Genomic DNA, 20,782 nt, shown 5'->3' with positions numbered 1-20,782 from the left:
TTATCAGATGTAAGATACACTCTTGTTGTTGTACAGAGGAAACTCGACTATCCAAATACTAATTCTCCAAAAATGGGATTATCTGAAGGAGATCTCGAGGTCCCGATAGAAACATTACATCAAAGACGTTTCCAACAGTGATAGCGTCTTTTGTTTACAGTGATTAAACAGGCACTGTCTCCAAATGACTGACCTCCCGCTCCCTCTCTCCCCACACTTTCCCTGGAGTTCTACAGAGGGGTGTACCCTAACTTCCCCTTCCCCAGATAATCTCTCCAACATTGTTCTGTACAGGGCAAACATGGAACCTGTCAAAAATTTGCAGTAAAAAGTTGTGTTATGTGGCTATGGCTATGGCTGTGGCGGTGTGCCTATGTGCTATTTGGAGTCTTCTTGTTGGTTTGCAGTCCAGATGCCCCTGAGAGGAGTGGGGGGGACTCGTGCGCTTTGTGCTGGGAGGCGGGGTGGGGTTGGACCGGGTTGGGGGCAGGGTTGGATGGGGTTGGGGGGTGGGGGCGGTGTTGGACCGGATTGGGAGGGCGGTGTTGGATGGGGGGACAAGAGTTAGGGTGGTGTTGGGGGCGGGGTCTCGCACGCTGTGTGCTGCTGCAGTCTCCCGAACGAGGAGCAGACTTTAAAGCTCTGAACCCCAGAGGAAAGGCATTTAATCGATTTTCCGACTAATCGATTATCCGAGTGAAATAGTGCCCGCCCATCACGTTTGGATAATCGAGTTTCCACTGTACATGGCACAGTCTGGCGCATTCTCTGGACTTGTGCCGTTGCAGTCACCAGAGACATCTTCTACTTCATCTAGAGGTCTAAGATGGACTGTATCCACAGGGACACAGCGTACAAAGTTCTGATAAGGGGGTGAAGAATATACCCAACATTGCCCTCACCCTGATGGCCACCTTTGTGTGCAGCTGCATCAAGCTGTGCGCAGATCCTCGGTACACAAACACCAAGTGTCACTGCGTACTGAGGTTCTACCTGTCCCCGGTGTTGCAAAGGATGGTCATGGCCTTCTTGGTGGGAATGCTCCAAGTAGTTGGACCGTTTCGTATCTCCTGTCCTTTGTGGAGGAATTTGCAACGAAATACACTATAAGTCCATGAAGCAGTGGTCAGCATGTGTCTTGAGACACTGTGGGAAAAGGACAGGGTGGATCCTGTTATGTGGTTCCCTCAGCAGACCGTCAAAGTCATTACCAGAACTTTCCAAGATGTCATTTGGCTGGTGGTGAGAGGGGCATTACTTGTCAGATCCTTCACATGCACCCAGACACTGCACATTGCCCTTGGAGCAGCTGCAGGGGGAAGAGACGGTCACACAGCTCCTGCTGGAGTGTGCCTTTGCAAAGGAAGTTTGGAGAGAGATGCAGCGGTTTTTGTCGATATTTGTCCTGAGCAGTGCCGTGATGCAGGGCTTTGTGCTCCACGGCCTGTTCCCCGGGACACGCACTGAGACTAACATTAACTGCACCTGGAGGACCATCGACTCAGTGAAATATGCTCTTTGGTCTGCCTGAAACTTATGGGCCTTCCAGAACAAGGAGCTGAAAAATGTGTTGCTGGAAAAGCGCAGCAGGTCAGGCAGCATCCAAGGAGCAGGAGAATCGACGTTTCGGGCATAAGCCCTTCTTCAGGAATGAGGAAGGTGTGCCAAGCAGGCTAAGATAAAAGATAGGGAGGAGGGACTTTGGGAATGCGATAGGTGGGAGGAGTTAAGGTGAAGGTGATAGGCCAGACAATGCTCTTCACCGCATCTCCTCCACTTCCCGCTCCTCCACCCTTGAACCTCGCCGCTCCAATCACCACCAGGACAGAACCACACTGGTCCTCACCTACCACCCTACCAACCTCCAGATACATTGTATCATCCTTCATCATTTCTGCCACCTCCAAACAGACCCCACCACCAGGGATATATTTCCCTCCCCTCCCCTATCAGTGTTTCGGAAAGACCACTCCCTCCGCGACTCCCTCGTCAGGTCCACATCCCCCACAAACCCAACCTCCACTTCCGGCACCTTCGCCTGCAACCGCAAGAAATGCAAAACTTGTGCCCACACCTCCCCCCTCACTTCCCTCCAAGGCCCCAAGGGATCCTTCCATATCCATCACAAATTCACCTGCACCTCCACACACATCATTTACTGCATCCGCTGCACCCGATGTGGCCTCCTCTACATTGGGGAGACAGCCGCCTACTTGCGGAACATTTCAGAGACCACCTCTGGGACACCCGCACCAACCAACCCAACCGCCCTGAGGCTGAACACTTTAACTCCCCCTCCCACTCCACCAAGGACATGCAGGTCCTTGGCCTCCCCCATCGCCAGACCATGGCAACACGACGCCTGGAGGAAGAGCGCCTCATCTTCTGCCTAGGAACCCTCCAACCACAAGGGATGAATGCAGATTTCTCCAGCTTCCTCATTTCCCCTTCCCCCACCTTATCTCCGTCCCAACCCTCGGACTCAGCACCGCCTTCTTGACCTGCAATCTTCTTCCCGACCTCTCCGGCCTATCACCCTCACCTTAACCTCCTTCCACCTATCGCATTCCCAATGCCCCTCCCCCAAGTCCCTCCTCCCTACCTTTTATCTTAGCCTGCTTGGCACACCTTCCTCATTCCTGAAGAAGGACTTATGCCCGAAACATCGATTCTCCTGCTACTTGGATGCTGCCTGACCTGCTGCGCTTTTCCAGCAACACACTTTTCAGCTCTGATCTCCAGCATCTGCAGTCCTCACTTTCTCCTTCCAGAACAAGGAGTTGACCTGGACCTAGTGTAGCAGACTGGCACATTCTAAGGTCCAGGAGACTACACATTGAGGGACACACTAAAGCTTGGGGCAGCTGCTGCCAAGGCACAGTGGGAAAAGACTGCCATCTGTGGTCTTTCAGCCAAAGTACCACGGAGGTCTGTTCAGTTATCGGACCCTCCTGGTGCCCCAAATGTATGTAAATATAATCTTACATAAGTAAGAAATGCCTTGGGGTTGTTAGTTCTCCCTTTGTCAAGACCGTAAAGAATCAAATTGCTCTAGTCATTATGTATGTATATAAAGATATAAAATATATTTTTGAAATTTTTTAAAATTGCTGATTAAATGTAATTATAACACACTCAGATCAAGCAGCAAGGAAATAAGGAAAGGAGGCTGAAAAACTCCAGGCCAGTTAGTGGGATGTCTGTTATGGGGAAACTATCAGAATCAATAATTAAGGAAGTTATAACTGGGCACTTGCAAAAACTCAATCAGGAAGAGTCAGCATGGTTTTGTGAAAGGGAACTCCCATTTTAACAATTTATTGGAATTCATTGAAGGAATAACATGTGCTGCAGGTAAAGGAAAGGTGGTTAGTGTAATCTATTTGGATTCCCAGAAGGCTTTTGAAAAAGTTCCACACAAAAATCTATTATGCAGTTTAATGCTCATGGTATAGTGGTAACAGTTTTTCCTAGATTGGCAGTATGCAATGAATGGGGACCCACAGGATTTGGGCTGGGCCCAACTGGTTCCAATTCATATAAGTCATCACATTAAAAGACATTTGGATAAGTACATGAATAGGAAACGTTTGGAGGGATATGAGCCAGGAGCAGCAGGTGAGGCTAGTTTAGTTTGGGATTACGTTCAGCATGGTCTAATTGACTAAAGAGTCCATTTCCGTGCTGTATGACGCTATGACTCTGTAGGTAGGAAATGTCATGAAGATAACATAGCAAGTATGCAGGTGGCTATAGGCAGGCGAAGTGTGTGAGCAAAAATCTGGCAGATGGAGTGTAATGTGTGATAATGCAAAGTTTTTCACTATGGCAGGAAGAATAACAAAGCAGAGTATTACTTAAATAGAGAGCCATTGCAGAATTCCAAGGTGCAGAGAGATCAAGTGTTCTAATGCATGAATTACAAAAGGTTAGTATTCAGGAACAGCAAGTGATTGAAAGAGCTATTAGGATGCTTTACTTTACTATAAGAGAAGTTGCAAATAAAAGTAAAGGTATATAGTTATAAAATGCATTGGTGAGACCACATCTTGGGTACTATGTGCAGTTTTGTTCTCCTAATTTAGAGAAGGATATAAATGCATTAAAGGTGGTTCAAAGATGGTTTATTAGTTTGATACCGGAAATGAGCGGATTGTTTTCACTAGAGTTCAGAGGACTGAGGGGTGATTTGATTGAAATTTATAAGACCCTGAATGGTTTTGAGAAGATGGATATGGAAAGGATGTTTGCAGTTGTGGAGGATAGAGAATTATGGGACAATCTTTTAAAATGAGTGACTGCCCTTTTATAAGAGAGATGAGGTGAAATTTCTTCTCTGAGAGTTAGATGATTTTGGAACTCTCTATCTCAGATTGTGGAGAACTGAGATCTGTGAATATATTTAAGACAGAGGTGGATAGATTCCTCTTAGGTAAGGGAATGAAAAATTAATATGACAGCTGGAAATGTGGAACTCAGAACGCAAACAGAACCACTATGATTGTATGGAATGGTAGACCAGGCTTGAAGGGCCAAATGGCCTACTGGTGCTCTCTTTCATATGTTTAAAATTGTAAGGGTATCAGGGAATTTGCAGGATAGGCCAATAACTTAATTCAACATAACTCCTTGGTGGGTGATTACTGGGGATGGGCCGAAGAACATATTCATACTGTTCAACTTTGTTTTCTTCAAGGTCACAGATGGCAGAGAGAGAAATAAGCCGCGTCATTTCAAACATTGGCAATGTTATGTGATTGACTCGGTTGTGTATTCACTTGACAACTCATTTTGCATGAAATGGTAAGTCATTTAAATCAGGAAAACCGTGATACTGTCTCCAGCAATATTTCCATAAATTGAACTGTTGAAATCAGAGAGAAATAGTTTGAAATTTTCAAGATCTAGCTAGAGCTCTCATTAGAATAAGCAAATATAGGGGTCAATTCATATATAGTACTTCAATTGTAAATATTCAGTATTTAACATTTAGGAAAGAAAGATGCAACAGTGCTTTGAATCTAAAATTTATTCTTTGTTTCCTGGCTGTGATCAGCAAATTATATTTTTTTAACAGCTGCATATTCTTACCTTCAAGAAGAATTTCAATGACGTCATTGACATTGAAACTGATTTCATCTACATCCTGACCTGTGTACTGATAAAGTGCCCGACATCTTGGACGGTGTGTTTGTGGTTTTGGGCGGCCCACACCAGGCGGAGGTCTTTGAGTTACACTTCTTCTTCTTTGCATTCTACAAAAACCATTAACAACAAGAGATTCAATGCACCCTGAAGTATAATTTCTTCAAATATTATTTGCATTCAGGATATGAGTGATTTTGGTAAGCAGCTTGCCACCATCTTGCCCAGTGATGCTGGCCTGGCCAACAAAGCTTATATCTCATGAATGAATCATCGAGTACCTACAGTTTTGGAAACTTGGCCCAACAAGACCATACTGACCCTCTGAAGAGCATCTCACTCAGACCCACCCCCCCCTACTCCTATTACTCGACACTTCCCCTGACCAATGCAGCTAACCTACACATCCCTGATCATTATGGGCCAATTAACATGGCCAATTCACGTGACCTGCACACTTTTGGACTGTGGGAGGAAACTGGAGCACCCAGAGGAAACCAATGCAGACATGGGGAGAATGTGTGAACTCCACACAGATAGTCGTCTGAGGCTGGAATCAAACCTGGATCCCTGGCGCTGTGAGGCAGCAGTGATGACCACTGAGCCACCATGCCACCCAAGTGAATTAGAAAAGAAATTCAGCCACTGCTAAGTGTCTCAAGTACCAGCTTTGTAGACTTGGACCGGCCCAGATAGGAATGTTAGGAATCCTGAAAGATAATGGAACCTGTTGAGTTTTCACAAACAATTCAGCTGTACTTCTTGGCTCCAGCCCACAAATGGCCACATTTTGTTGAATGAGCTGAAAATGTGTTGCTGGAAAAGCGCAGCGGGTCAGGCAGCATCCAAGGAGCAGGAGAATCGACGTTTCGGGCAGGAGCCCTTCCCCCTGAAGAAGGGCTCATGCCCGAAACGTCGATTCTACTGCTCCTTGGATGCTGCCTGACCTGCTGCTCTTTTCCAGCAACACATTTTCAGCTCTGATCTCCAGCATCTGCAGTCCTCACTTTCTCCTCGAACATTTTGTTGAATCTACATTTTTAGAACTTAGCACAATGGGACTTGAATTCACAACTGCTGCTTTGCTGGTCTATCAACGTTACCATTATGGTACAGTACACACGGGTATGATGGCTTAGATTGAGCCAATTTAGTAAGGTCCCTGATTTGAGCCTCATACATTTGTGCAGATCATTGTTCTTTTGGGTCAATGGAACACTGTTGCTATCCTATCCTGTAAACCTGGTTTCTGCCATTGATCAGGCAGTATAAACCTGTTCAGATCACTGAGGGGAATAAGTAAGATGTCCTTTGTGGTAGTCTGCAAGGAAAGCATCGGCTCTTTGCCCTGAGCACTGCTACTTCGAAACCTTTGAACTCACATACCCTCATTTACTTTGGATTACCACCCAAATTTCCATCATTCCCACTATTTGATAGGCACTTTGGTCAGGTGGCCAGCCAGTTGAATATTAATGACGCCTGGAAAAGCTGGAGCTCCTGCTCCCAAATGGACTGGCTGGTCTCTAGGCTGCTCTCTCACAGGGACTCAAAATCACCAACACCTTCTCAGACTTTCTGGTTGCAAGCGGTGTTGACTTGATTTTAATAAATATTTTTCAATGCTTGCAGTGGTGTACTTTTTAAATGCAGGCTCAGACCTGGAGTGTGTGGGTTATCATATTGGCTCGTATCTTCTGGAGTTTCAAAGAGTAGGAGGTGCCTTGATTGAGGTAAAAACAATGACTGCAGATGCTGGAAACCAGATTCTGGATTAGTGGTGCTGGAAGAGCACAGCAGTTCAGGCAGCATCCGAGGATAGGCAAAAGCCTTGATTGAAACATACAAGCTGCTGAAGATTCTGCACACAGTAGATGTGGAGAGAATGTTCCCTGTTATGGGAGAATCTAGAATTACAGGTAATTGTTTAAAAACCAGGAGGCATCTATAACAGAGATTCTTGGTTTTCTCAGAGGGATGTGAGTCTCTGTAACTCTCTCCCTAAAAAGGCAGTGGAAGCATAGTCCTTAAATATTTTTTAAGGTAGAGGTGGATAGATTCTTTTTAAAGCCAGGGGTTGAAAGGTTACCAAGGGTAGACAGGAATTAGATTTAGATTTGAGATTAAAGTCAGATGAGGCATGATGTTGTTGAATGGCAGGTTAGGCTTGAGGGACTGAATGGCCCAATCCTGATTCATCCCTATGTTTGTGTGCATCGGTGTTCTTCTTTTATAGTTTAACAAAATCAACATAACTTAAATCCAAAATCTTTCTCTTGAGAAAAAAGTGACCATAAATCCCACTGATGGTGAAGTTCAGAGTGGTATGGTGGCTCAGCGGTTAGCATTGCTGCCTCACAGTGCTAGGGACCTGGGTTCAACCTCAGCCTCGAGTGACTGACTGTGTAGGATTTGCACGTCTGCATGGGTTTCCCTCGGGAGCCCCATTTTCTTCCCACAGTCCAAAGGTGTGCAGATTAGGTGGATTAGCCATGCTAAATTGTCCAGGGATGTGCAGGCAAGATGGATTAGCCATGGGGGATGTATGCTATGGGGTTAGGTGAGGGTGGAATACTTTTCTGAGGGTGAGTGTGGACTCTGGGCTGAACAGCTGCTTTCAACCTGTAATAATTCTATGTGATACAGGTCTTCAAATGAACAACTTGTTGCACAGAAAAGCATCACCACAAACAACAATTTGCATTTATAAATTATCTCAAATGTAATAAAACGTCCTATGCTATTGCATAGTGGCTTATACAACAAAATATGACTCTAACAGCATCACATAATTCAAGCACTAGGTTGGTTTTAATTAGGTGCTGAAGTCCTTTGGTGGGATTTGAATCAGGGATACACACAATGTTAACAGTGCTGGACCACTTATATTTGGCCCTGTTTCCTTCTACGTGGCGTATTTTGTGACCTACCCTGCAACTCCCTGATCAGGAACCTTCATGAATTCCATATTAGCATCCATGTTCGTCGTTGTTCTTGCTTTAGTGGTTGCACCTTGTTTTGGCAGTGAAGGCATTTCAGAACTGATGGTGGATATTCTTGGTCCTTTCACGGGTCTGGAATAGGTTTGATCCTGTTTCATCTGATTATTTTGCGGGAATCTTGGTGCACCATTCCGACATTGCCCTTAAATAAGGAAAATAGCAATTGTTAGAAAGACCTCATTCTTTGAAATTCTGTTTGGGATGAGCATTAAACTTTCTGTGTGCAGTCCTGCAGTGGTCAATTGTGAGACATGTGAAATGTAACAAATTTGGAGCAGTACAATGAATAGTGAGATATAACATACAACAGCACATCAAACACATACATCACAGATACACACATTACTTTGCTGCAGTGCCCTACTACTTACATCAGTAAGTTTCAGCAGTGTTCATATTGTTCCTATTGTTATTATAAATTATTGTAGGGTCTCAGACAACTAAACGATTATAGATTGTATTAGAAAGCAAATTCTGGATTAGTGGTACTGGAAGAGCACAGCAGTTCAGGCAGCATCCAAGGAGCAGTGTTTAACATAGTCACATGAAATCTTTCAATCTGTTTTAATGCTGGCATTATTCTATTTATGTGAAATGTGTTTTTTTCTCTGCTACAGCATGAGTTATTGCTTAGCCTCTTTAATCCTTAAAAAGAAAAGGAAACAACGAGATCTTCAGCCACAGTCTTTTTTTACAACCACAGTGATCGAGATGAGGAAGGCTAATTTTACCGTTCCTTGCTGTTTAAGAATGTCCAGATCCCAGATAGTAAAGATGAGGAAAAAGCTTGGAAGGAGCCCTGTTTCAATTGCAGGAAGATATGCAGTGTTCAATTTGCATCAACATTTCTACAGATAATTAATTTAATATGTTGGCAGTTAACCGTTCCTTCATACATTGTCCATGGCAATGCCTCTACCAATTAGCGTCCATTTGCTAACCAATCTGCAATATAATTGTTGTTCCCTCCAAAATTTGTCATTCTAGCAGTTCTGTTGTGATGCGTGGATATTTTGGTAACAGGCTTTCTTTCATCAGTTTATCATTTTATTATAGACAGAGGAAATATTTGGAAGCTGCTATATATTTGTCAACGTGACAAAGGCAAAGAGGTTGTTTGTACTTTTCTTGCTTTGCTTATTTACATAAATTGATTCTTTTGCACCATTTCTTACCTGGTGGTGGTCGTGGGGCTGCTCTGTTTGGAGGACTTTGGGTAAACCCTCTGCTCTGTACAACAACACCTTTCCTTGTTGGCTCTATTACAAAGAAGGGAAAAGAAAACATTAGTATCTCACAACACAGCGGGTGTGGCCAGCTACTATGCAATGTCAGCCGTTTAGTAATTCAGTGTAAATGCAGTTCCAAAACAATGCAAAAATCTCATTCTCAGTGCATGTCAGCAAGCATTGCTGGCAATATGCAATTATTTCAGAGAACGTTTATATTTCTAACAACTTGGAAGAATGTGTGGGAGTAACAAAGGGCTGGGAAATTGAGTAGTTCTAGAGAATAGTGGAATGGGTAGCAAAAGGATAGGTGGGGGAGAAAATAGATAGTTTTGAGTTTACACATGCAGTAGTTAACCTTAATGTCTGAGACATATAAACAATAGATTTATTTGGCTTAGAATATGTTCAGTGTAGCATAATAATGAAATGCAGACTATAACCGTTTGATGGGAGGAATTCATGGTGAATATTCCTGTCACCGTCCCCCACCCCCAACCCTGGACTAGATCTAAGCAGGATCTGTGGACCCAAATAGATCTGCATGTTAAATGCAGTGAACAACTAACATATATAATTGAATTAAATTAGAAAGTGTTGATTATGCGATATACACCATGCAACAAAAGCAATAGCACTTGCATTTACATTGAAACAAAATAAAAAACTGCAGATGCTGTAAATCTAAAACAAAAACATAAATTACTGGAGAAACTCAGCAGGTCTGGCATCATCTGTGAAAAGAAAGCAGAGTTAGCATTTTGAGTCCAGTGACACTTCTTCAGAACTGCAAACAGGCATATTTCTAAACAAAATTTAACACACAGATATTAGGGCAGGCCGGTAGGTAAAAGCTTCTGGATTAGTTGTGCTGGAAGAGCACAGCAATTCAGGCAGCATCCAAGGAGCAGCGAAATCGAGGGAGGTGGGGAGAAAGTAGCATAGAGTACAATGGGTGAGTGAGGGAGGGGATGAAGGTGATAGGTCAGGGAGGGGAGGGTGGAGTGGATAGGTGGAAAAGGAGATAGGCAGGTAGGACAAGTCCGAACAAGTCATGGGGATAGTGCTGAGCTGGAAGTTTGCAACTTGGGTGAGATGGGGGAAGGGGAAATGAGGAAACTGTTGAAGTCCACATTGATGCCCTGGGGTTGAAGTGTTCCGAGGCGGAAGATGAGGCGTTCTTCCTCCAGGCGTCTGGTGGTGAGGGAGCGGTGGTGAAGGAGGCCTAGGACCTCCATGTCCTCGGCAGAGTGGGAGGGGGAGTTGAAATGTTGGGCCACGGGGCGGTTTGGTTGATTGGTGCGGGTGGTCCGGAGATATTTCCTAAAGCGCTCTGCTAGGAGGCGCCCAGTCTCCCCAATGTAGAGGAGACCGCATCGGGAGCAACGGATACAATAAATGATATTAGTGGATGTGCAGGTAAAACTTTGATGGATGTGGAAGGCTCCTTTAGGGCCTTGGATAGAGGTGAGGGAGGAGGTGTGGGCGCAGGTTTTACAGTTCCTGCGGTGGCAGGGGAAGGTGCCAGGATGGGAGGGTGGGTTGTAGGGGGGTGTGGACCTGACCAGGTAGTCATGGAGGGAACGGTCTTTGCGGAAGGCGGAAAAGGGTGGAGAGGGAAATATATCCCTGGTGGTGGGGTCTTTTTGGAGGTGGCGGAAATGTCGGCGGATGATTTGGTTTACGTGAAGGTTGGTAGCGTGGAAGGTGAGCACCAGGGGCGTTCTGTCCTTGTTACGGTTGGAAGGGTGGGATCTGAGGGCGGAGGTGCGGGATGTAGACGAGATGTGTTGAAGGGCATCTTTAACCACGTGGAAAAGGAAATTGCAGTCTCTAAAGAAGGAGACTATCTGGTGTGTTCTGTGGTGGAACTGGTCCTCCTGGGAGCAGATCCGGCGGAGGTGGAGGAATTGGGAATACGGAATGGCATTTTTGCAAGAGGTAGGGTGGGAAGAGGTGTAATCCAGGTAGCTGTGGGAGTCGGTGGGTTTGTAAAAAATGTCAGTATCAAGTCGGTCGTCATTAATGGAGATGGAGAGGTCCAGGAAGGGGAGCGAGGTGTCAGAGATGGTCCAGGTAAATTTAAGGTCAGGGTGGAAGGTGTTGGTGAAGTTGATGAATTGCTCAACCTCCTCGCGGGAGCACGAGGTGGCGCCAATGCAGTCACCCAGTGAGGTAGGTTTTAAGGAGTTTCATAAAGAAGGAGGAAGATAGACAGTGGAATAAACTTAGCAAGCAAATTATAGAGCTTAGGTCCTTGGGAGATAAAAACAAGGCCATGCATGATTAAGCAATGAAAATTGGAAAGTCTCAAAATGTTTTAAGGCTGGAAGTGATTCCAGAAATAGAAGCAAATGGGCCCATGAAGGAATTTGAAAACAACGTTGAGAATTTTAATGTCGCAGCTGAGCTGGACTGGAAGTCAATGTTGGACATTGAACAGTGGGGTGATGCTGATCAGGCCTTGGTGTGAGTTAGGGTATGAAGGTGGAAGATGGGAAATCGATCAGGAGGACATTAAATTAGCTGAGTCTAGAGGTAACTAAGTATTGGAGGTGGGTCTCAACTGCAGATGAACTGAGACAGGGGAAGAGGCAGGTCATTAGATTAGATTAGATTACTTACAGTGTGGAAACAGGCCCTTCGGCCCAACAAGTCCACACCGACCCGCCGAAGCGCAACCCACCCATACATTTACCCCTTTAACCTAACACTACGGGCAATTTAGCATGGCCAATTCACCTGACCCGCACATCTTTGGACTGTGGGAGGAAACCGGAGCACCCGGAGGAAACCCACGCAGACACGGGGAGAATGTGCAAACTCCACACAGTCAGTCGCCTGAGTCGGGAATTGAACCCGGGTCTACAGGCGCTGTGAGGCAGCAGTGCTAACCACTGGGCCACCGTGCCGCCCATGTTATGAAGATGAAAGTAGATTGGGTTTGTGATGGAGTCAGAAACTCATCATTGGTCAAAGATTACACCAAAGCTGTGAATGACCTGGTTCAATCCAGCCAAGGCCAGGGAGATAGAGTGAGTTCCAAGTGAATAGGTCTTCATAGAATCCTTACACTGTGCAAACAGGCCCTTTGGCCCAACTAGTCCACGCCAATCCTCCGAAGAGCAACTCACCCAGACCCATTCCCCTACCCTATATTTACTCCTGAATAATACACCTAACCTACACATCCCTGAACACAATGGGCAATTTAGCATGGCCAATTCACCTAACCTGCACATCTTTGTTATTGTGGGAGTTAAAACTGTAGCGCCCGGAGGAAACCCATGCAGACACGGTGGGTGGCACGGTGGTACAGTGGTTAGCACTGCTGCCTCGCAGCGTCAGAGACCCGGGTTCAATTCCCGCCTCAGGCGACTGACTGTGTGGAGTTTGCACGTTCTCCCCGTGTCTGCGTGGGTTTCCTCCGGGTGCTCCGGTTTCCTCCCACAAGTCCAAAAATGTGCAGGTCAGGTGAATTGGCCATGCTAAATTGCCCGTAGTGTTAGGTAAGGGGTAAATGTAGGGATATGGGTGGGTTGCGCTTCGGCGGGGCGGTGTGGACTTGTTGGGCCGAAGGGCCTGTTTCCACACTGTAAGTAATCTAATCTAATCTAATCTAATCTAATCTAATCTAATCTACACGGGGAGAATGTGCAAACTCCACACTGACAATTGCCTGATGCTGGAATCAAACCTGGGTCCCTGGCACTGTGAGCCACTGTGCTGCTCGCACGATGTGAATGATGATCAGATGCAACGGGACAGTTTGAAGCCAGCGTAGGTGGGTTAATTTTGAATAAGTTAAATCTTATCCAATTTATCTTCTTGCTACTCAGTTTGGGAGACGTTTCTACTCGTGCAGTACTGGATGTGTGACAAGTGGCGCAAGAAATCAGTGACAACGGTGTGTTGCGCCTCCATCTCTTTAGGACATTGAATTTGAAAGGATTGATAGAAGCAATTTATTAGTTGCTGAATGCAGCATGTTCCACAGTCACAAGAACAGCTCTCTTTCTCTCCTTTTGGAAATTGTAGCACACACAACAAACAGCTACTTAATGCGACTTCATAAGTTATCATGCAGAAGCACTTACTTGAATTCTTGGGTAATCCATCTCCAATGCTAATGTTAAGTGTCTTTCCTGCAGGTTTAATCACCACCATCTCCCCCTGGCCTCGGCTGAATATCAGATTTCGAGTGCCACCACCTCCCCATCCTTCCTTCTTGATTTTGAATTGTATGCTATTAAATGCAAACGAAAAAATGAAAGTCCATAATTAAAAACAACAGGCCCCTCAAATCATTCCTTAAAAGTAGCAATATTTAGAATGTTGAGTTTTGCATCATTCATTAAATATACAGTTTACTACCTAAGGTAAAAACAACACTTAAAGCTGATGTTTATGGAGGTATATCTGAAGATGGGGATGGGCAGAAATTTGAATGCCTTCATAAACAAAGGCAGTAAAAACAAAAGGAAGTTATGACAAACCTTCATAAAACACTAGTTCAGCTTCAATTGAAGTATTGTCTCCAATTCTGGACATCACACTTAGCGAAGAAAGAAATCGAGATGAAACATGATAGTCGTATTCAAAATTGTGAGGACACTAGATGAACTAGATAGGGACAAGGTGTTACCATTGGCACAAGGGTCAAGAATCGGGGTGTACTGATGTAATGGTGAATGGAAAAAGAATCAAAGGTATTACAAAGAAAATCTCTGGAACAAGGTTCGGAATTCACTAGCTGAGAGTGTCATGGAGCACACACAATTGAGGCTTTCAGACAGAAACTGGGTGAGGACCTGAAGGGAAGAAATGTGCATGGCTATAGGGAAAGGGTAGGAAATAGAACTAGTTGATTTGATGTTGCAGAGAAGTTCAGGTTAGGCCATGCTAAATTGCCCCATAGTGTCCAGGGATATGGACATTAAGGGGATTAGTCGTGGTAATGCAAGGCTACGGGGATAGGTGGAATGCTCTTCGGAAGATCAGTGCAGACTTAATGGATTGAGTGGCCTCTTTTCGCACTATAGGAATTCTATGAGAACCACCATGACTACAATAGGCCAAGTGGCTTCCTCCCCCTTTATAACCACTTCATATGAATCCCATTCCATATGAATCAACCATCTGTGAACAGTTCCAATTATCTTTTGTTCCTTCTATAAACAGAGCCGATCACATCACATGAATGCACATTTCAGTCAATGAGCAGCTTGGAGACTCAAAACCCAGAAACCAAATTGCTTCAAACTGTTTGGATTGCAGATTTCGACCTGCTGAATTGATGTGAATGTTTCATCCATGGTTTATCCACCCTGACTTGAAAACCACCTTTAGGTTAATACCATGACCAACAATTCTGCAGGCTAGTTTAGACTTTACACTCCATTTAGCTCAGTCATAGAATAAACTAGACTGACTTCTAGTCTAGATCCAGTGATAACGTAATATTACATTTACTGTTTTAAATTATCTTTTCAAAAAAAAGTTCATTGCTGATAGGAATATCAAACTCACTGGTTACTATAATGATACTCTGATAGCACATTTGATTGTAGTCTTACGGTGTTATGACTGCAGTTATTTATTTCCTATATTTGCATTTGCCTAATATTTACTGTTTATAAGGAAGTAGAAGGCTTCTGTGGGATATGAAGAGCATCATATTTATTGGCTGAATGGTCTTTTTCTCTGCTGTAATTTTATGTCCATTTATAAAATTGTGGAGGATAGGCAGTGAATACTGAGGCAATAAAATTTTAGAAATAATTGTATGATATTCATTATCAAAGCAGATAACATCGTAACCTATTATCACAGTCATTTATATTATTATCACAAGGCTAAAGAAGTGTAAAGAAAGAATTTTCTTACGAGTCAGAAAATTTGAGCTGTAACTTCTGATGTGTTAACTCTTCAGTTCGTTTGCACAGAAGACTAACAAATTCAGTCTTAAATATGGACTCCAGAAGACTATCATATTCTGGTTCATGCAAGACTACAAAATCATCTTGCCTGGTGCTGAAATAAAACCACAAGATGAACATTATCTCGATTGCAATCTCTCCAAAGTGCACTTGTCACTGCCTTCTGTATATATATATGTGATAACAGATTTGAAACAATGAATCCAAAATTGGCAGTCGACAAATAATGGGAATTCAAATGAAATGGATGAGTTAAGAGTTTGATTATTTCTGAGCTGTACAGATTCCGAAATCTGCAAGAAATAAAACAAAGAATTCTTGATGCTCGAGATCTGAAAAACAAAACAGAATTACTGGTGAAACTCAGCAGGTCTGGGAGCAGCAGTGGGAAAAAAGTAGAGTTAAGGTTTCAAGTCTGATGAAGAGTGACTGAACTTGAAATGTTAACTTTGCTTTTTTCCCACAGGTTTTGCCAGACCTGCTGAGTTTTGCCAACAATTTCTGTTCATGTTCCTAAAGTTGAAGTTTGATTTGGTCATCCAAGATCAGTATGAATCCAAAACCAAAGTATAAAGATGTTTTCAGATTTGATTACAACAGAAAGATTAATTAGCTTGATGAAGAAGTTAAGGTTGTACAGTCTGTGCACTGATGGGAGATAGGTTGGCTCACAGTCTAGAATTGGGCTATTGTCATGGGCCTGAGAGAGGGGCTCTGTGCTCCTGCACAGGAAATAGGTGTCACAATTTCAGGATTTTGACCCAGCAACAGTGAAGGAAAGGTGATATAGTTGTGTAGCTTGGTATGGAATTTGTAGATGGTGGCATTATTATGTATTTGCTGCAATTACTATTCTCAGTTGTAGTGATTGTGGGTTTGAAAAGTACTGTTGAAGTGCCATTGTAAGTTGTTGTAGTGCCCCTTGTAGGTGGTACAGGCTGCTGCCACTGTGCATCAGTGTAGCAGATGTGAATATTCAAGTGGTCAGCTTTGTCCTGATTGATGTCAAACTTGAGTATTGTTGGTGCTGCCCCCGCCCCCCCAATCCAGGAAAGTTCATCACATGCCTGACTTTTGCCATGTAGATGGTAGACAGGCTTTGAGAAGTCAGGAGGAGAGTTGCTGGCTTCAGTATTCCTTGCCACTTATTTGATCTTTAAACCACAGTGTTTATATGGCTAATCCAATTCAGGTTCTGGTTAATGGTAGTGCCAAGATATTGATAGTCTCATGTAATTCTTAAGTTATGACCTGTCCTGGAGACAATACATCTTGGAATATACAGGGTATATGCTTTCTGGGTTTTTAAAAATATTCATTCACAGGATAAGGGCGTCACTGGCTAGGCCAGCATTGATTGCTCATCTCTAATTGCCCAGAGGGCAGTTAAGAGTCAACCACATTGTTATGAGTCTGGAGTCACATGTTGGCCAGACCTGGTAAGGATGGCAGTTTCCTTCCCTAAAGGACACCAGTGATCCAGATGGGTGCTTCCGATAATCAGCAATGGATTCAGGATCACCGTTAGACTCTCAATTCCAGATTTTTACTGAATTCAAATTCTACCGTCTGCCATGCTGGGATTCGAATCCTGATCCCCCCAAAAATTCCCTGGGTCTCTGGATTAACAGTCTAGCGATAATAGACAAGGCTGTTGCCTCCCCACATGTTTTAGAGATTTTCTAAGATAGGAAAGCAAATATGTAGCCACATGAACAATCGTACAGTACCTCATAGAAACAGCAGTAATGTTCTGAATTTCAATTTTTCTCTTTAGGATCTCTTTGATTTGGCCCTTTTCAGGCCCTTTTTTAACTTTTTCTCGACCAATGAGATAAATGTGCTTCGAGGAGAGTATAAGGTCACGCTTTATACCCTGAAAAATTGAATATGATTTAAGGCTCATTATTTAATAACAAACATGCAATGATGAATACTGTGATGATACAGTAAGTAATTGAACTGATGTACAGTAATAAAGCAGGAGTTACACTACATGTTGCTATAACAAATGATACAACACCTCTCAATCTGTTCTTTTGTTGCCAGTCTGCAAAGTCTTACTATAGCACTGTGATAAATCAGATTGCATTCACTTTCACCATTCCATGAATATAATTGACTATTCAAAGTTCATAAACTGCATCATTATAGATTTGCATAAATTATTATAGTGTTTCAGACAACAATAACAGAATGATTATTGATTGTATTAGTAGGGTAAATGCTGAGCGTAGTCATATGAGATTCTTTAATCTGTTGGCATTACTCAATTTATTTGAATTTTTTTCTCTCTTACAGCATGAGTTATTGGTTAACCCTTTAAGAGAAAAAAGTAATTAGAAAGAAAGAAGAGATCGTCTCTCCATGATTGTTACAGCCACAGAGATGTAGACAAGGAAGGCTGTTTCTTACTGTCTCGATATGGGCTGTAAAGATCAGAACAAAGGATGGATGGAGACCTGCTTCAATTGCTTTATAATTCTTTTACGTTGCTGTAAGGTTTTCAGATTTTGCATGGGGGGCCTGGCACAGTAGCCATGGAAGTGCGAGGAAGGACAATTAGCTTTTAAGCTTCTCCACCTGAATTTCTGGTCACTCATATCACATTCATCTCCAGTACCCTTCCTATTCCATGTGGAATTGTAGCTGGGAATCCAACTGATACATCACAAACTCTCTAAGAAGATCAAAATCAATGAAAGGCTTATGCCTGAAACATCGATTCTCCTGCTCCTCGGATGCTGCCTGACCTGCTGTGCTTTTCCAGCACCACACTCTCAACCAGAATCAAAATCTGTCAGATCCCATGCTAGGCACATGTCAAACTGAATGTATGACAAAATTAGAGAGCTTTTCCATATCTTGTTCTCTTTTGTATAGCTACAATTTTCCTCCCTGTCCTTATCTGACGACAGGCGAAGTAGAGTGCCTGACCTGACCTGAAATGGAGTACATTTGTGTGATTGAATCATTTACAATTGACCCATTGTATTAACACATCTAAGAATGCCCCTTGAGAAGACCCTGACCCTGTAAGTGGGGACAAAACTCCAGTTGCCTTTGGAAGCACGAGGATACAGTTGTCAGTTTCAGGTTCTACTGGCTGCTTTCCCAGAACAGCTGACGTTTTTCAGATATGATGTTAAACTGTGGACCAACTGTCTATTCAGGTGAATGTAAAAGATTCCAACCCATTCAATCGAAGAAGGGCAGATGAGTCATTCCCAGGGTGTTTGTCTATCTGTCAACATCACAATATAAAGTGTAGATTATCCAGTCGTTATCACATTGTTCGTTACATTCATAATTTTAAAAAAAATGTTGGCTGAATACATGCGAGTCTATAATGTTGACAGAACTAAGTTAGAGCCAGAAGGCCTTCAGCAGTTCTCCTCCTCCTACCATTCCGAAAGAAAGGAATCACCACAGCCACAGTCTCCGATCTGAGCAGGATTGAAGTCAAGGCCAAAAGATTTAATCCTTCTGGGTTCTGGTCCATTTGTCAAACCAACAGGAAAGTATGAACAGAAGACCCAATATAAATTTTCTATCTCATTTACACAGTTACTTTATACTCATTCAAGGTACACACATTTTATCTTTGCTGTGCACAGCATCTATTCTTGGGATACCAACATTGTTGGCAAGGCCTATTCGACCTTCACTACCTTCAAAAGCTGCTGGTGAGCTGGCTTTTTGAATCACTGCTGTCTCTGTAATGTAGGCACACCCACAATGGCTTTTGGAAGGGAATTTGAGGATTTTGATGCAATGACAGTGAAGGAATGGTGAAATAGTTCTAAATCATAGTTGTGAGTGAATTAAAGCAGGTTGTAGTATTCTTATAGATCTGGTGGCAGAAGTCATGGATTTGGAAGGTGCTGTCAAAGGTATCTTGATGAGTTTCTGCAGTGCATTTTATAGATGCTTTACACTCCTGACAATGTTTAAGATGTTGAATGGGTTGGAATCAAGTGCATTGTTTTGTTTTGAATAGTGGTTAGCTTTTCAAGTGCTGTTGCACTCAGGCAAGTGGAGAGTATGCCTTCACATTTCTGACTGGTGTCTTGTGGATAGTGAACATGCTTTGAAGAGTCAGGAGGTAAGTTATTTGCCTTCAAATTCACAGCTTCTGATCTGTTGTTGTAGTCAGAGTATTTATATGTCTGGTCCACTTCAGGTTCTGGAAACTGGCAACCCCTGGGATGTTGGTGGTGATGAAAAGTAAGTGACGATTCAGCCTAATCATTCCACGTTCTTAGTTCATCTCCCTTCAGCAATTGCCATGCACAAACAAAAAAAAGCCTTGATATACAGTTTTAATACTGCAAGATAATACTGCATTGATGACCTGTCATCATAAGCACCAAGAATGATATTGGAGATAATTTTTAGATAACCCAGGTCAATTACCCATATAACTCCTTGAGATCATATGGTTACATTAAAAAAAGTTATTAATACCAAACTAATTCAGTCACATAGCAATGTTAATTGATATTTCTGCTATCATAAACCATTTTTCCAAATATAGTTTGGCAACACCACTTCTAGCTTCGGTAGTTTGCTTGGAGAATAATCTGAACCCAGGGATATGGAGAGGTAAATGAAAACATTTAGAGAAAATGATTAAACAAACGAGAAATGGAACATAACTGATTCGCCTTTCCATTATTTGAAAATATGCTTGTCATCCATTACCTTAAATCTTCTGTCAAACTTGGTAATAGAGTCTGCAAAGTCTATCCTCTCTCGCTTCCCAACAAACTGCCGTAGCTCTGGTCGATCTTCGATGCCAAGATAGTCACCAACAAAGTTTCGGTTAATGCTGTTCCTTCTTCGTTCCTTGAAGTTGTAAAGTATGCTGGAGGCTGCAGTAAACATCCTAAATTAGGATTTATGGTAATTTTACAACAAGTAGAGACAAGGGCCTCAAACCAATGATGGGGCTTCCTTTTTTCTATTTCTGTCAATTATTTGTATGTAAATACAAGAGAATTATGTTAAAGAACATTGATGATAATAGATCAGAAGTCAAAGCAAAGTGCGAGAAAGAGTGAAGGGTCAAGGTTTATAGGCAGGTTGGCAGAATGAGAAGAGCTGTTAAATTGAGAACAAGGTGTCAGTGTTACACCTTGAACAAGAGAGTGCTGAAAGGATGTATGAATTAGACAGGAGGTTATGGTAAGTTGATGCACTCAGATAGCTCATTTATATAATTTAGATTAGACACTAATCAAGCCAAAGATGAATTTCCCACTCTGTATGGAACAATGTTAAATCATGCAGTTGACCAGTCACTTAGTCATCAACAAAAGCTTGTTGTTTCATGAATAAATCTAATTTGGGACCTGAATCCTCTCTGATAATTATAAAAATATCACCTTATTTGAAGGGCTTAAGCAGGAATTAGTACTGATAACTTCTCTTGAGTTTATATAATTTATATTCAGAGTTACTCTGA

General features: G+C 42.9%; 1 protein-coding gene across 1 annotated transcript in view; it reads right to left on the bottom strand.

Annotated features, from left to right (window-relative positions):
* Positions 1 to 20,782, bottom strand: part of myo1f (myosin IF) — a 145,012-nt gene that overhangs the window by 987 nt on the left and 123,243 nt on the right. The window contains exons 21-27 of the mRNA XM_087976073.1: positions 20,020 to 20,189; positions 17,046 to 17,191; positions 15,263 to 15,409; positions 13,474 to 13,622; positions 9,323 to 9,406; positions 8,076 to 8,289; positions 5,092 to 5,255 (exon numbers count right to left, since the gene is read on the bottom strand). Coding sequence (XP_087832199.1) covers positions 5,092 to 5,255; positions 8,076 to 8,289; positions 9,323 to 9,406; positions 13,474 to 13,622; positions 15,263 to 15,409; positions 17,046 to 17,191; positions 20,020 to 20,189 — 1,074 coding nt within the window. The remainder of the gene's footprint in view (positions 1 to 5,091; positions 5,256 to 8,075; positions 8,290 to 9,322; positions 9,407 to 13,473; positions 13,623 to 15,262; positions 15,410 to 17,045; positions 17,192 to 20,019; positions 20,190 to 20,782) is intronic.

This window comes from Chiloscyllium plagiosum, unplaced genomic scaffold (assembly GCF_037043375.1).
Source record: "Chiloscyllium plagiosum isolate Xiang-an unplaced genomic scaffold, Cpla_swu_hap1 HiC_scaffold_28, whole genome shotgun sequence".
NCBI lineage: Eukaryota > Metazoa > Chordata > Chondrichthyes > Orectolobiformes > Hemiscylliidae > Chiloscyllium > Chiloscyllium plagiosum.
This window is presented reverse-complemented; position numbering and strand designations above follow the sequence as displayed.